The sequence below is a fragment of the Grampus griseus genome (genome assembly GCF_964374135.1).
Source record: "Grampus griseus genome assembly, chromosome: 9".
Taxonomy (NCBI): Eukaryota; Metazoa; Chordata; class Mammalia; order Artiodactyla; family Delphinidae; genus Grampus; species Grampus griseus.
The window spans coordinates 73059106-73076870 of NC_139003.1; the positions used below are offsets into that span (position 1 = coordinate 73059106).

Genomic DNA, 17765 nt, shown 5'->3' on the forward strand with positions numbered 1-17765 from the left:
GAGTTCTGTTGGGCACCAGAACAACATCTGAATTTAGAATGAGGTCTCCATGGGTGAGGTAAGCAAAGGTAATAGGTTTAAGGGGTGGGATGGAGTGGGTTGTGGAGAAAAGCAGAAATTCTTGGATATCAAGTATTTCAATCTCCAATTACAGTCCTTTCAGCAACCGTTAAAAAGCCCTTATTATGTGCCAAGTTCTGGGTTAGGGGCTGGGGTGATAGACATATGGGCTCCCTACCTTCAGGGGACAACGATCTCATTTGTTCTCTATACTTGCTTAGATTAAGGAAAAACCAGCTCTGGGTTCTTCTAGGACCACAGTGGTCCTAGGCTTGGGCCTGCCACTTATTACGTGGGTGATCTTGCATCAGTCATTAAACCTCTTTGAGCTTTGTGTGTACTCCTGTGGCATGACTGTGTATCACATTGTTTTTTTCCATGCTTTTGATCATGCTCTATCGCATCATGATTTTACTTAATTTTCACAGCTATTCAGATATATAAGCATTGTCCCCATTTCACAGTGGTAATCATTTTTCTAAAATGTTGATAATAAGTTTTGTCCTGTACTTCGCAGAAGACTTCTGAGGGTCAAAGAGATGATTTTGGGTAAGAGCTTTGCAAACTTTAAAGTGCTTTGCAGATGTGAGGCATCACTGTTCACTACACGTAAACATGTGTTTATAAGGTTTTTCTGTATTCCAGTTACCCTCAGATGTTTATAATTAGAGAGAAAGATAGTGAAATAAAAGCATTTGCCTCTATGAGGCTGGAGTTCCAAGACCCCCACATCTCTTCTTTTGGTTACTGGGTACAGGTGCTTTTTGAATTGAGTCTCACATGCAACAGCATGGCCTAAACGCTCTGTTTATGCCTGGGCTACTGGCTAATTCACAGTAGTGCCCTCTTGGCATTTCAAAAGTGGACCTCCAGCCTTGTTACGTCTGCCATCCTGTCCCTGTCACTACTTCCAGCTTTAGCCTAAATTCCTCATGGCCATCCCTTTCCATGTCTTTACCTCTGACAATTCTGACATCCACACTAATGACCCTTCAAATGTCCCAAATTCAAAAGGTACGCTGCCTTTTTCCTTGCTCTCCTTCTGAGCTGCTCTATGTCCGAAATTCAAAATATCCAATCCTCAAATACTTTCCAACCTCTTTCCTGCACTTATAAATCCTCCACACTTAGGTCTTTAGTCATGGTCTCCATATGGCCTCCTCCTGTGCCCATATGACTCTCCCTGATTTTGTTTGTTTGTTGGTTTGCTACTTATCCGTACCTACAATGTGGTAAGCACTGTGCTAAGTACTAGGGGTGGAGAGACAAAATAGAGTCTTCATTCAAGGTGCTCTTGACCTAACGGGGAAGACAGTCTAAACTAACTAAGCCAACAAGGGTAAGAGGACGTGGGAAGGGCCATGTGGAGGTTTGTACTGGCTGCTGCAGAACTTAGATGAATGGACAGTTTCCTGGATGTGATGCTGGGGTCTTAAAAGACAAGTAGCGTTGACCATCTGTGGGTGCATAGAAAGGATGTAAGAGTAAAGGAGGAGTAGAAGTGAGGACATATGGAGACCTAGACAGGTTTGGAATGCTTGAGGAGACTTTAAGTAGCTAGACTCAGCCTCAGCAGAAAGTGCAGATGTGAGATGCTTAGAGAAAGAAGGAATCTGGGCCTGGGCAAGTAACTAGGAGTCAGATCATGCGGGTGCTTGTGTGCTCTACCATGAAGACATACGACCTGATTTGTTAGATCATATCACAGTTAGAAAAAACACGCTGGCATCAAGATTGGTGGCAGGGATGCCACTTAGGTGCCATTGCACTCATCTAGGCAGGAGACGATGCGGGTCTGAACCAAGGCAGATGTTAACCCAGACTCTGGGCTTTGCTCCTCTCTCTTCTCAAGCTAAACTCCATCATCAATCATGCCAGCACTGATTCTGCTATACCTTTTCAGAGTCTTTAAACTCTACGTATCTGTTGACTCAGTAATTTCACATCTTGGAATTTAACTGAGAGAAGTCTTCAAAGATAGATGTATAAAAATAAAATATTACTATAAAAATATACAACTTTTCCTTTCGGCGGCGCGTGGCAGCAAGATGGCGGTGCAGATATCCAAGAAGAGGAAGTTTGTTGCTGACGGCATGTTCAAAGCTGAACTGAATGAGTTTCTCACTCGGCAGCTGGCTGAAGATGGGTACTCTGGAGTTGAGGTCCGAGTTACACCAACCAGGACAGAAATCATTATCTTGGCCACCAGGACACAGAATGTTCTTGGTGAGAAGGGCCGGCGGATCCGGGGAATTGACTGCTGTGGTTCAGAAGAGATTTGGCTTCCTTGAGGGCAGTGTAGAGCTTTATGCTGAAAAGGTGGCCACGAGAGGTCTGTGTGCCATTGCCCAGGCAGAGTCTCTGCGTTACAAACTCCTAGGAGGCCTTGCTGTGCGGAGGGCCTGCTATGGTGTGCTGCGGTTCATCATGGAGAGTGGGGCCAAAGGCTGCAAGGTCGTGGTGTCGGGGAGACTCCGAGGACAAAGGGCTAAATCCATGAAGTTTGTGGATGGCCTGATGATCCACAGTGGGGACCCTGTTAACTACCATGTTGATACTGCTATGCGCCACGTGCTGCTCAGACAGGGTATGCTGGGCATCAAGGTAAAGATCGTGCTGCCTTGGGACCCAACTGGTAAGTTTGACCCTAAGAAGCCCCTGCCCGATCACGTGAGCATTGTGGAACCCAAAGATGAAATACTGTCCACCACTCCCATCTCCGAACAGAAGGGTGGGAAGCCAGAGCCGCCTGCCATGCTCAGCCGGTACCCACAGCATAATAGGGTCTCCTTGGCCGCTGGATCTGGAGTCTGGATGTTGCTCTATAAAGACCTTTAATAAAATCTTTTTAAAAGAAAAAAAAATTTACAGATAGCGTAATTATCCAATAATAGAAGATTAGTTAAGCAAATTTTTCTATGACATTCAGTGATGTTTGAGGCAACCATGAAAATGATCCTGAAACCGGATTTGACTATTTAACTATAATCCCTAAATAAAATACTGAGTTTATTTGTAAGGATTCTCAAACCACATTCTTCTCAGCTTCTGGTGTTTTTCTCTCTCATGACTTGATTCTCTATCCCCCTTAGATCCTCACTGTCAAGATATTAGTATTAGCCTGAAGACATCTGTTGCCATCTTAATTTTCCTACTGCCTCACTTTTACTGATACGCTGCCTCACTTTGGGAGACTTTCTTTAGGTGTACAAAGCCACTGATCTCTTACTAGGCTTGGGGCAGGCTGGGTCTTTTCTTCCACTCGTTAATTAATGTACTGTAAAGGCAAGAGCTTTAATTTTGGCTCTGCAGCTGGCCACACCAGACTTGTGGTTATGGCTTATGGCCTAAGGGAAGTATTTTCTTACATATTTAATCAGTCACTGACTTAAGGTGAAACACCAAAGCTAGGCTACAGTGCTCATTCATTTCCTCATTGGACAAAATCTCACTAAAGAGTATTCTGGGCGTGGCACTGCAGTGTGGTGAAACAAGGAGGAACCATATAAGTATTTATGGCCTGGAGCCTGTCGTTTAGGAGTTTGGACTTTTGTTGAAAGGGATTCTGTAAGAGGATACATGAGAAGAATGTAAGGTGGGAAGATTAGCTAAGAAAACAATAACAGCAGCGACATGAGTAACAGTAAATAACATTTGTATAGAAAGTTTGACAGTGTATAATTTGTATTTCACATACATTAGAGTGCTTTTCTAATGCGGGTGTCACCAAATCCACATGTATCTTAAGTGTTCAAGAGACAAGGAAAGCACTTTGGCCTAGGGTGATCAGCCCAAGAAGAAGTATTAGGATTGGAATGCAAAGGGGGATAGGTAGATAGAAAAAAAGACCACTCTGTTTGGTGGGAATGATATAAGAAAAAGCACAGAACAGGGAAGTACAAGTCGAGTTAGGACTAGAAATTGGACTGGGGCTCATAGTTTGGGAAGAGGAGTGGATGAGGGTCAGGAAGTGGGAGACCGGGGGTGACGAAACCTGGACACGTAGCCGACTGTGGAGCTCCTGAATGCCAAGCTTAGGAATTTGTGAATAATGGAATATCATGTTAAGAGTAGCAGTTTTAGAAGAATAATCTCACAACTGAAGGCCAAAGGGACAAAAGTGGGGACTAGAATGGATATCAGATATGCCGCACTGAGATGCTAAGCCCCTGGATTATGACGGTGACTATTACAGTTGTCTATTCCTGGTTAACAAACCATCCAAAAATTTAGTGGCTTAAAAACAACACTCTGTTATTTCTTCTGGTTTATAGGCAGACTGGGCTCCACTGGGGGTTCTTTCTTGAGGTTACTCAGGGGCTTATAGGCAGATGTGGCCAGGGCTGCAGTCGCCTAAAGGCTGAGCTGGACATTCAGGATGGTTCACTCTCCCGACTGAAATGCCAGCTGTCATCGGGGAGCTGAGCTTGATGGGAGCACCTTCACATGCCTTGGGCTTCTCACAGAGTGGCAGCTGGACTCTGAGAGAGCTGCAAGGCTTCTTATGACCTGGCTTTGAGAGCCCCAGAATGGCATTTCTATTGAAGTCTGCCCAGATTCAAGGAGAGGGGAATTAGACCACATCCCTCAATGGGAGAACTGTCAAAGAATTGTGGGCTATTTAATTTGTCACAGTAATTGTGAAGATGGAAAATAGGCACTTCCTGGAAGTAACTTGTTGGTCAAATGTAGTGGGGGGACATACATAGAGGGCTGGGCTAAGATCACTAAGAGATTTTTATGCCTGATTATCAGGGAAAAGAGCTCTCATATCACCTTCTCTTGCGTTAGCCCAGTGTCTACTCAATGTGCTATAAGTGCTGCTTATTTGCGTCTATCCACCTCTGTTCCCTAACAGCAAAGATTGGATTGGAATTGTTTCCCTTGTATCTCCAGTGCCCCATTCAAATCTTGTTATAAAATAGGCATTCAAAAAATATTAGTTAAACCAATGGATAAATGAGTCACTACCAGGAATACATAGGGCAAAGGGAACAGCTGATTTGGAGAGAAAGGATATCATTTGATGTTAGATATATTCAAGTTTAAGAGGCCAAGGATATCTGAAAATTGCCAGCTATTGCTGAAATATGAAACTGGGGTTCAGAGAGATCCAAGGAATGACACAGATTTGTGCCCCTGTACGAAGCTGATCATCGTCAGGCTATGAGTTCTCCAAGGGAGAGATGTAGAAAAGAAGAAGAAGGTTAAAGAGTTAGCCAAGAGCTTTTTATTCCATGAGTAGGAGGAAGAATAGGCAGTCAGAAAATGTGGTAAGGAGGGCTCATGAGTAAGATCATAGTACCTGTGAAAAGCCAATATTTATCACCTTTGATTTGGAATCTTGGTAATTGATTCCTTTCCTCAAATACTCATACACTTTGATCTAGGGATGCTGAGAAATTTTCTCAGAGGAATCACTCAAACAACCTAAAAGCTATATATGCAAAGAATTTCCTTACAAAATTACCTATAACAAAAGAGTCATATTTTCCAGAGAAGTCAAGAAAGTTAAAGAGTGAGAAAAGACAAGTGGAAATAGAACATTGGCAGATAAAAAGTCAAAACTTTTAAATTAATATTTTTATAAAAAATAGTGTGGAGCTTACTTCTTTCTGTACTTTGTTGAAAACATTGGTTAATGTCACATTGTTAATACAGAAATTTACCTTTGCGAAGCATGTCTCTCAACTCTGCCCCTCAGTCCATGCCCCATATGCCTTGGATTTCAAGATTTCAAGGTAAAAAGGAATTCTAGATTGGTGAGTCGTTATCCCCAGATGCTTGTTCCTACTTTTCCTCCTGATTTCATCAGTTTAGCTTTGATGAACCTTAAGTCTCTTATCCATAAAATAATTAGAAGTGCTGGAAGTTTCGTAAGTCTTTTCTAGCTTTAAAAGTCTTTAACTTCATGGTTCCGAAGTCAAAAGTTTGGAGTCTCCTGATATTTATATAGTTAGGGGAAGAGAAATTTCCCCAAAGTGTAGCTTTGGTAGAGCGATCAGTCATGACAGTTGGATTCAGGTTACTTCCTATGTGATGATTACAAATAAAGGGTTGTTGATAATAAGCTTAGGTCTTGTTTAGCTAGGTGATAAAAACCACTTTTTGGTCTTGTGAGTTACTTTCCTCTCTGATACTGACTACACCTGGGCAGGTGGGGGCCCTGTCCTCAAACAGCTGGCTCTGGGTCTTGATTTTCAGTAACCTAAGGCTAATGCTCATGGAGGGTTTTGACTCCCTGATCCAGCATTTCAAACCTCCAAGAAAGATGCTACAGTGCTAAGAATGAGGTATAGAGGCACTCACCAAGTAAAAATATAGAGTGATGAATAAATTATAAATAAGAATAGAACATGAAGTATTACCAAAGAAGATTTATTTCTCAGCCACATAAAACTTTCTAGAACTTGTTAGAGTATCTGGCCATTTTGGTAAAACCAGGATGTTACAAATAAGTTATCCTACAAAAAATAGGGGTCAGTGTGTTTGAATATTGACCATTTGCTACCCAAGTAACCTTAAAAGTCTCAGAGGGCTTCCCTGGTAGCGCAGTGGTTAAGAATCTGCCTGCCAATGCAGGGGACACGGGTTCAAGCCCTGCTCTGGGAATACCCCACATGCCGCGGAGCAACTAAGCCCGTGAGCCACAACTACTGAGCCTGCGCGTCTAGAGCCCATGCTCCACAACAAGAGAAGCCACGACAATGAGAAACCCGCGCACCGCAATGAAGAGTAGCCCCCACTCGCCGCAACTAGAGAAAGCCTGCGCACAGAAACGAAGACCCAACACAGCCAAAAATAAATAAATAAATAAATTTATTTTAGAAAACCCCACATATTTATAAAAAAAAAAAAAGTCTTAGAAAGATGTGGCTCTGAGTCACTTTGGAAACAAATATACGCAGATATATAGATATAAAGGCAAATATGTACTTTTGGAAAATGATCACTGTAGTAGTGTAGGCAAAAGGGGGTGTCATGAATCAAATTTGCCCAGGACTCAATTTAATATGAAATCTAAGAGGGGAAAAAATTGGTACATAGTTTAAATTTCATTTTAGTATAATTCTGTAATGATGATGATGGTATGAAATTAAGTACGTGTTACAAAAAATTTAGGAGACCTAGCATAGAGGCCTAGCATCTTGTTCCTTTGTTGTTATATTGACAAAAAATGATATGTGAGAGAATAAACTATTAAGGTGATTCAGTCTAATTCAATAAATTATATATTGGCACACTTAGGGCAAACTAGACCTTAGATTTTTTGAAACATTTGGAAAAGATGGACACAATTTTTAAAGTTTGATTGAAATAACAGAATTTAGTCAAAATTCAGCTTAATGAATAAAAACTATATAAATTAATATATGGTCCATAGAAAAATTTTAAAACTATAAAAATTGATTAAATGAAATGAAGCTAATAGCATAAATATAAGCATAAGTAAGTCACACATGTAAAATACTGTCAGCTAGACATTGAATGATTGTCATTGTGTGCTAGGTGTATGCTCAGTTCTGTATTCACTGATATGGTAGCGTTCAATTCCTGTAACAGTCCTCTGAAGTAGGAACTAATACCCCCATTTTCAGGCAAAAAAACTGAGTCTTCGAGACTTGCTTCTAACGAAACAGCTGAAGTTTTCATTTGAACTCCGTATCTGCCAGTTCCAAGGCTCATGATCTTAATCACCATGCCCTCGGAGAGCATGAAATAAACACCAGAAATTCATGGAGACAGAAACTCATAATAGTGAGCTGCTTTTATTTGTTCAGGGGAGTAGGTATCATAAGGTGTAATTGAATCATCTTTCATAAAGAAATGAGTATAATCTAAAGAAAACCATGCACATAGTGTGCCTCATTTGCTACGCAAAATAAGCTTTCACGGGTAGTGAATGAAGATGAATCCTCATGGTAAAGCGTTGTGCCCAGTAACAATTTCCAGATATAACATATTATATAAACATAGTATATAAACTGTAGTTTATATAAATGCAGAGCATAAAGAGTCCCTGTTTCCCATGTTTTGTTACTCAGTACTTGCAATTATGAGTAGGTAATGTTAAAAGGTATGTTTAGTGAAAACTGCAGGCTAGCAATCCAGGAGCTGCTATACCTTTCAGGCAAATGCATTTTTCTAAAGGACACGCAGGTTTTTTAAAGTGGCCCCATCTTCTCATATTGACACATTATTATTTGTAGTTACTTCATGTTTATAAATTATATTGCTTCTTGCCACATGCGAATTTGCACTGAATCTGAATTCTGTTTCCACTTCCACCCCTGCGACCTGGACTCCCTCCACCAGGCAATAGATAGAACGGGGAGAAGGGAGATAAGCAGCTTGCACCAAATTTTCCTCTATATCTCCCTTATAATCTACACGTCCCCGGAAAGAATGCTTAAAAGAGTATGGGAGAAGGAAAAAATATGCAATTCCATCCACAGCACCTCAAGAAGAGATACTGTAGTGATCTAGAATATGTTTATTTTCCATCTAGAATTCTAAAATTATCAAAAGGGCACCAACTTGTTTGGTTCCACCAATAAAATAACATGTAAAGAAGACTGAAGGACCAGAATTATGCCCCTTTTAAAAAATATGACTTGCATTGTCTTGTTGCCTTTTTCCAGGGTATCGTTCTGCCTCCTGACTTGGTGATGATCTGTCAAGAAACTCAGATAGGAGGCTTTTTACATGGGGTGACTCTTTCCTAACGAGAGCCGGTCCTGCGGCTCTCAGCACCCTGGCATTGCAAACCACACTGCTTGTGACCATGGGCTCTGACCGTGACATAACCCACAGGCCTGCACATTTGCATGTCTCCTATTTCTACTTCTCACTAGCAATCAATTATAGGTTCCTCCCTAAGACCGGGTCAAAAGTTTCTCAATTGCGGAAGACTGATTAATCTCTGGAGAGAAGCTCTCTCCTAGTTTGGAAGCCCCTGTCCTATAGGTACAGTGCTTTAAGCTTTACTGCTGAGTCTCCAAGGAAACCATTGCTATTTGTGACTCTGTTTGGAGCTCAAGAAGTAATTCTTACCTGCTTTAGCAAGACTGACAATGTCATGACAGTTTCAAGAGGCTGTCGTTTCCACAATGAGAGATTCTGTAAATCGATTATTAATGAAGCACTGCCATATTTTAAGTGACTGTTCTTTGAGGGAGCGTGTTTATATTTAATTATTGAAATGGGAACTGTGCAATGGCATAGCAGCACAAAAGTCAGCTATTATCCCTCTAAAACAGTTCAAAAATCAATCTTCATTCCAAAACCCATAATAAAAAAACAAAAAATAGCAATTTATTGAGAAAAACTAAAGGCATCCTGTGTCAGAAAAGCTATCATTAGTTGTGCTAAAACTAATATGTACACATTTTTAAGGAGAGATGTGTGTAAATATGCAAAAGAATTTTGAGTACTTAGATGAATGCAGAACCCACTGAATTGTCACTATCATTGGTAGTATGACATTTGCCCTGCTTCTGCCTGTCACACCAACCATGGAGGCAGCTGTCATTAGAGATGTGTATGAATAGTAATAAAAAATCTACCCGGGTTACCATGCTTCCATTCTTTCTTGAATGTGATCAGCTAGTGCTGACAAAGTTTTGACCTTCTCTAGCCCCAAGAATTTTGCCTATAGAGCTACTTCTGAAATTGTATGATGATGCAGGGGCATTGAGTAGAGGGTAGGAGAGCGGGGTGACAGGAGAGCCTGTCCAGTTGACAGTAGTAGCCCCAGAATTTCTATATAAAAGGGACTGGGGCAGCAATATGGATAGATGATGAATGGAGAACTTGAAGTAGCATTCACATAGCATTTTACATAAAGATGAAAAAATACCAGTTGTTTTTTTAATCAAAGAATGAATGGGCACTGTTGAAATTTATGGGAAGTTTAAATCTCCTAACCCACCCATCAAGCTGTCACTGTCTCTTCACACTCGGTTCCTATGTTTTGGAAGAATGAGGGGCCACCGAAGTCTCCTAAGTGGTGTATGATGTGATCAGCTCTGTGTTTGAGAAAGATGCTCGGAGGCTAAGCAGGAGGAGATGTACCACTGTTATCCAGGGAAGAGAGGATAATGACCTGGACTCAGTTACAGTGGGAGCAAGAGGGCAAAGGTTACGACCATAATCACAACTGTCATTTACTATGAGAGGCTTTTTAAACGCCTCGTTTTATTTATTCTTTAGTACAACACTGTGTGATAGCCTAACCATGTCCATTCTAAAGAGTCTTAGGGATGTGAAGTTAGTGACACAAGTAACATAGGTAATAGGTGATGGAGCTGCTTTATTTTAAAGCTGTGATGTTTTAACAGTTAAAGAGGCAGGTAGCCCTAAAAAAGTAAGCAGTTGTTAGCATGTAATGGGCAAATGACCCAGGTCGACTCTGAGGCTTCCAGCTAAGTTTATAGATGGATGATGATGCTCCTTAGAGACAGACGAAAGAGGAAGAGGGACAGCGTATCTGGAAGAGAAGGTAATGAGTTCATTCAGGAAATAGTCATTTGTTAAGTCTAGGCAGGATGTGCAGAGGGAGGTTAGCAGAATGTGCTAACAGGAGTTTGGCAACTCAGGTCTAAAGATGAGGTTTAGGGATATCTAGAGGTTACAGGTGAAGCTGAAGCCATGGGAGTTGGTAAAGCTGCCCATGGATATTAGAGAGAATAAGAAGAGGAAAGGAGAACTGAGGATAGAACCTTGGGAAAATCTAGTTGTACATTTAGAACCAACTGGGTGGTTTATAAGAAGTATAGCTGCCCTGAATTATTCCCCAGGTCAATTAAATCAGAATTTCTAACATGGGGCACAGGCAGAGGCAACTTATAAAAGCTGCACAATGACTCTAATGTGCAACATAGACTGGAACCATGGTCTAAGTAGTGGGCAGGGTGAAGGCAGAGTGATGTGAGGTCTGGGGACCACCAGGAGGGAGTAGCAGCTGATCACAAGCTGACAGGGGTCTGGTAAAATGGGGTCCCCAAAGAGGCTGCTTTGAGGAACAATTTTATGGGACTGTGAAAGAGGAAGGCAACTGCTGGATAAATGACTAGAAGGGAAGCAGGGAATGGGGCTTCCCTTTTCAAGGATTTAGATGGCAAGCCAAAGTAGAGGTCAAGGAATATTTGTATGTGGGGGAGTAGAGTGGCTGGGAGTGACTGCATCATGTTTGTAGGTTGTGCAGAGCAATCCAGTGGAACTGGAAAGACAAAGGAAGATGTAAGAGGGAAGAGACTATTGAGATCCTGGAGGAGGTGGATGTGTGAGGACTGCGTCAAGAACATAGGCTGGTCCTGGAAAGGAGGGAGCACATTTTTTTGCAGTAAGGTGAACATAAGTAAGGATAGATGGACATGGAGGAGAAAATGGAGGGAAGATCAGTTTGGAGTTCACATCTGACTGTCTTTATTTTCTTGAAACAGAGGGCTATTTGTCCTCTCTCCCCTAAAAATGTGCACGCAGAGGTCTCTCAGCACAGTCTAGGTGGGCTGAATCCTGTGGTGGGGATTTGGGCACCCGTAGCCTCATGATTGTGGTATGTGCACTGAGGGCAAATTCCACAAGTCAAGTTTTAAGATCAAGCAGTCTAGATAGAGAGAGGAGACAGAGGTATAGCCTTGAAACAGCTTGAGAAGCCAGGACACTGGATTAAGTAAGTGGTCAAAATGGACAGTAGGCAAAGGGCCCCCAAGCTGGAGGAAGCCAGGGTCTGGTGCCCAGAGTAGCTGTTTGTGGCACTCCTGAAGCTGCTTGCGTACTCTTCTGGCGCATTCTAACAGAGTACAGAGGTTGAGCAGTTTCTTGAGAGTGACCGGAATGATGGCAAACTGTGGACCTTAACCTCCATCACCAGTCACCATCACAGCAACCCAGAGCCAGTTGCTTTCAGAGGCACACGGTTTGGTAGATAAGTGCGACAATCCCTCCCTCACGGTTTGCACTGTGACTTTCCCACTCTTCCCTTCGAGAGGTGGAGTCTATTCCCTTTCCTTTTGCATTTGGGCTAAACCTGTGACTTGATTTAACAAATACAGTGCAGTGGAAGTGATGCAATGTGACTTCTGAACCTAGATGTTGATGGACCTTGCAACTTCTGTTTATTGCTCTGTTGGCAGTCAGCTGGCACGTGAAGAAGCTCTGAATAAGGAGAGATCATGAAGAAAAGGGGAAATATAGAGGAGAACTGAGGTACCTTGGCCAACAACCAGCACCAAGGCCCCTGACACGTGAGTAAGACCTTCTTGGCTACTGAAGCACCAGTTGAGCCAAGCCAGGCAACACCATGTAGAGCAGAGACGAGCAGTCCCCACTGAGCGCTGTCTGAATCCCTAACACAGAATGGTGAGCCATAAAATGGTTACTGTTTTATGCCACAAAATTTTGAGGTGGCTTGTTACATAGCAATAGGCAACTTGTACTGATAGCATAGAAATGAAAGCCTGGGCCTTTGAGATGGTAGTTCTTTAACTGAAATTCTCGTTGTATTGCTTATTCCTCTTGTGACCTTGGAAACACAATAGGTTTTAGTTTTGACAAAGTCCAGTGTATCTATTTTTTAATTTTGTTGCTTTTGCTTTTGGTGTCATTTATAAAAAGATAAAAAAAAAAAACTGTTGCTTAATCCAAGGTGACAAAGACTTATGCCTATGTTTTTTCCCAAGAGTTTTAGCATTTTACATTTAGGACTTAATCCATTTTGAGATAATTTCTGACGTGGTGTGAGGTAGAGTTCCAACTTCATTCTTTTGCATGTAGATCTCTAGTTGTCCTAATACTGTTTGTTGAAAAGCTATCCTTTACCCACTAAATGGTCTTCGTACCCTTATGGAAAGTCAATTAACCAAAAATGTAAGGGTTTATTTATGGACTTTCAATTCTATTCTATTGATTTAAATGTCTGTCCTTATGCCAGGTCCATAATATCCTGATCACTATAGCTTTGCAGTAACTTTTGAAATCAGGAAGCATGAGTCCTCTAACTTTATTCTTCTTTTTCAAGATAGTTTTGGCTATTCTGGGTATCTTGCATTTCTGTACGAATTTTTGGATCAATTTGTCAATTTCCACAAAGAAGCTAGCTGGGATTTTTGTAGCTATTGCGCTGAATCTATAGATCAGCTTGGACTATTGCCATTTAAATAGTATTAAGTCTTCCACTCCACTGATGACTATTATGATGAGGACTTATTGCTTTCAAGATTCTGTCTCTGCTTTTGGATTTTTACAACTGATCATGATGTACCTAAGGGTGGATCTCTCTGGGTCTATCATACTTGCAATTCATTGAGCTTTATAAATGTGTAGATTAACGTTTCTCATCAAATTTTAGAATTTTGGTCAATTATTTGAAATATTCTTTCTGTCCCCTTCCCTATCTCTTTTCCTGGAACGGTCATTATACATATACTGGCACACTTCATGGCGTCCCACAGGCCTGTGAAGCACTGTTCATTTTTCCTTATTCTTTTTTCTCTCAACTTCTCGGATGGGATCATCTAAAGTGACCTGTCTTCAAGTTTACTGATTCTTTCTCTTCCTTGCTCAAGTGCGCTGTTAATGGTAAGTTCCTCTAGTGGGTTTTTCATTGTACCTACTGTACCTTTCAGCTCCAGAGTTTCAACTTGTTTCTATTTTATAATTTCTGTTTCCTTATTGATATTTGCTATTTGGTGAAGCATCATTCTCATATCTTCCTTTAGTTTTTAGATATGTTTTCCTTTAGTTCATTGAATATATTTAAGGTAGCGAATTTAAGGTTAACCAATGTTTGGACTTCCTCGGGGACAGTTTCTGTTGAATGGGACATGCTTTTGTGTTTCTTTATATGTCTTACATTTTTTTAATCAAAAATTGGACATTTTCAGTAATATAATATGGCAACTCTGGAAATCAGATTCTTCAGTCTCCCCTGGGTTTGTCATTTTTGTGTTTGCTGTTGCTGAATGTTTTTGTGACTTTCTTGAAATAATTCTTTGTTATGTGTGACTGTTGAAGTCTCTGCTTGGTTAGCTTAGAGGTCAGCTAGTGGTTGGACAGATTTTCTTTAAATGTTTGGAACCAGTAAGTCTCCCAGCCTTGGCCAAGGGGTTTTATTGTGAGTGTTGGGGTATACCATAAACATTTAGGCAGGTGGTTTACAACTTTGCCTTAGCCTTCACTTCCTACTTGTTCAGAGACTCAAGGTCATCCAGAGGTGAGAGTTTAGGGTCTTCTCACGTCTTTCCTGAGCACACACACAGCTCTGGGCATGCTCCCAACCCTATACATATGCATGATCTTCTGGATTCCTAAACATATGTGAGGTCTTTTCAGGGTCCCCGTGCTCATCTCATTTCCAGATTTTCTTTGTAAGGTTTTTGGCTAGCGTGTTGTTTGCCCCCAATTGTTATTGCTACCTCAGGCAGCTGTGGTGTTAAACCATTACCATTGGTTGTTTTCAACAAATGCCTCCAGAGAAAAGTCTGTTTGCACTGGATGAGCTCTGAATAAGATCAAATAAAGACAAGCCCTGCAAATGGAATTCCCAGGCAGGTCAGATCATGACAGTTCTCTAGGAGTGGACTCGAAGGAACTCCCACCCCATTCGCTCACCTCTTGTGGCTGCTAGGCTGCTGGTTTTCACTGTGATTGCAGGCTGTTGATTTTTAAAACTTCCACAGAGCCGAGTAGGGGGGATTTGAGACCAGCACAAGTTAAAATGCCACAGAACAACCTGTTCTTGCCAAGATTTCACCATTTTTTTCTTGAACAAGTGCTCCCTAGACTGAAATGGCCTTTGCTTAATTTCAAATGCTGAAAAAGTTTACTTGGACAATTTTTGCCAGCATTCTCATTGCTTGAATGGAGAAAAGGATTTTCAGAGGTCTTGATTCCGTCTTTCCTGCTGGTATCACTTTCTTATGACTTGGGTAATTTGTGTAACCTCTCTAGGAAACAGAACTCAAGATTAAATATTTTGGATTATATAACCTAAAAGTTAGGTTTATATAATGGTAAAGTGACTCCAACATAGGACAAGCTTAGTAAACAATGGTCTCATGAGTGAGTTGTTGAAATGCAGGAAAAGCTGGTGTTTATGTTGCAGAGAGGTCAAAGAATATGCCTTAGCCCTCCCATCTCAACTTTAACTCTCTTATGTGGTCTGAGGAAAGAAGGGATAAGTTAGCCTAGCCAGAGCTAGCCTGACTCATGGTTACTATGGAGATCCCTAGGACTTGAGATGTAGTGAAAATTCCCACCTGTGTCTGCAAAAATGCTGAGAGACAGAGAAGCAAGCCAAGTATGCCCTGAGAAACTGCAGTTTAGAATCCTGGAGGAAGTTAGTCAAAACCTCATATTTCAGGCCCAGAGGAATTGTTAGGATAAGGTCCTAAGACCAGGGTATGGAAGCTAAGTAGGGACTGGGTGAGTGCTAATTTAGGTCAGAAATAGGGCTGGGAGATTAGATGGAGAGGGTAAGTGGCAGAAAAGGGTTCCAGCATGCTTCTTAGATCAGTAGGACCTAGTAGCCTGTGTTGAACTAATGAAATGGAGGCTTAAAGGCCCAGGGTGAGAGAAGAGGACTACAGTATGGGACATCAGTACCACCTGAAACTTTGGAGAGGGGTGAGATCACTGTGGGGTTGGCCAGGCCATGAACACGGTCCCAGGTCACACGGAAAGGTCATGGTTAAAACTAAATGTTGGGGGGACTTCCCTGGCAGTCCAGTGGTTAAGACTCTGCACTTCCACTGCAGGGGGCATGGGTTCGATCCCTGGTCTGGACCTAAGATCCTTCATGCCGTACACAGCGTGGCCGAAAATTTTTTTCATTTTTTTAATTTTTAAAAAATAAATAAAATGAAAAGGTATATTTTAAAAAAATGTTGGAAAAGAGATGAAGTATTAAGGCAGGGAGGAAGAGGCTGTTTTTTCATAATCTTTCTACACTAGAGAAAAGTCATCCTCCTCCTGTGTATGGTAGAAGGAGTGCAAGTGGCTCTCTTTTCTCCTTGCCAGAAGCCCCCCAGAAGCCTTTCATCACCTAATTAAACAAACTCATGAATCGGTGAGAAAGGCAGAGTTGGGCAAAATAAGCACAGAACTTAAAGATAGCAAACTGCCCTCACTGAATCCATTATGAACACTTGTCAGTTACACACACCACGTTCAGCTGGTATGTCCCTGGCTTCCTCAACTATCTTTTATAAAGTGAGAACTTTTATTTCCTATTTCATGAATTACATATTAACATTTGTGTATAAATTTATCCCCATATAATAATTAAAAGTAAGACTGTAATACTTCCTTTTAAAAAGTATAGCTATTTGAGTTTCCACTTTTAAATAAGAAGTTCCATCAACTCGTGAGCAGAGTAGAATTTTAGAGAACTTTCTAAGTGAGTTAGAGATATTTTCATGTTGTTTATTTACAATCAAATCTTAATTACCCACAAAATTTATTGACATGTTGGTAAAATGATGTGCTTTCTCTCTTTTAACAAAACCTTTTGTTTTACAAAAGGCTCTGTAAAAAACAAGCTACAGACTGGGGGAAATGTTTGCAAGCCACATAACTGACAAAGAACTCATATCTAGAATATATAAAGAATTCCTAAAACTCAACAGTAAACAAACAGTCCAACTAGAAAAGATATGAATGGAGATTTCACAAAAGAAGATATACAGATGGAAAATATGCACATGAACATTTAACATTTAACAACATTTAACACCACTAGCTATTAGGGAAACACAAATTAAGACCTGATATGATATCACTATACATCTATTAGAACAGCTAAAATAAAAACTGTGACAATACCAAATGCTGGTGAGGATGTGAAGAAATTCAATCACTCATACTGCTGGTGGGAATGTAAACTGCTACAGCCACTCTGGAAAACAATTTGGCAGGTACTTAAAAATCTAAACACATACTTACCATACAACCAAACAATCACACTCCTGGGCATTTATTCCGGGGAAAGGTAAGCTTATGTCCACACAAAAATGTGTACATGAATGTTTGGGGCATCCTTATTTATAATTGCCAAGATTGGAAATAATCCAAATATCCTTCAGTGGGTGAATGGTTAAACACTCTATGATACATCCATGTGATGGAATACTACTCGGCAATAAAAAGAAATAAGCTATTGATTCATGAAACTACCTGGATTGATCTTTAAGGAATTATACTGAGTGAAGAAAACAGTTTCTAAAGTATACTAATACCATATTATTCCATTTACATAATATTCTCAAAATGGCAAAGTTAAAGGAATGTAGAACAGGTTAGTGGCTGCAGAGGTTAGGAATGGGATGCAGAGCTTGGAGGGAAAGGTCAGAGAGGGTTGAGTGTGTCTACAAAGGAGCAGCAAGAAGGATCTTTGTGGTGATGGAAGAGTTCTGTATGTATATTGATTGTGGTGATGGTTGCATAAGTCCACACATGTGCTGAAATGGCATAGAACTGCACACACACACCCTCGGATGAGTGCATGTAAAACTGGTGATAAATTGAATAAGGTCTATTGATTGTACTGATGTCAACTTTCTGGTTTTGATGCGGTACCATAGTTATGTAAGAAGTTGTATGAGATGTAACCTTGGGGGGAAACTGGATGAAGGGTACAGGGGACCTCTCTGTGCTATTTTTGCGACTTCCTGTGGATCTTTAATTATTTCAATATATAAAGTTTA

General features: G+C 40.9%; 1 protein-coding gene across 1 annotated transcript; it reads left to right on the forward strand.

The window, feature by feature from the left end:
- Positions 1–2087: 2087 nt before the first annotated feature.
- On the forward strand, positions 2088–2924 carry LOC309827587 (small ribosomal subunit protein uS3-like). The gene is given in 3 exon segments (XM_082662328.1): positions 2088–2309; positions 2311–2815; positions 2818–2924. Coding segments are annotated over 3 exon segments (729 nt in total). The 5' UTR covers positions 2088–2108; the 3' UTR covers positions 2841–2924.
- Positions 2925–17765: the final 14841 nt, after the last annotated feature.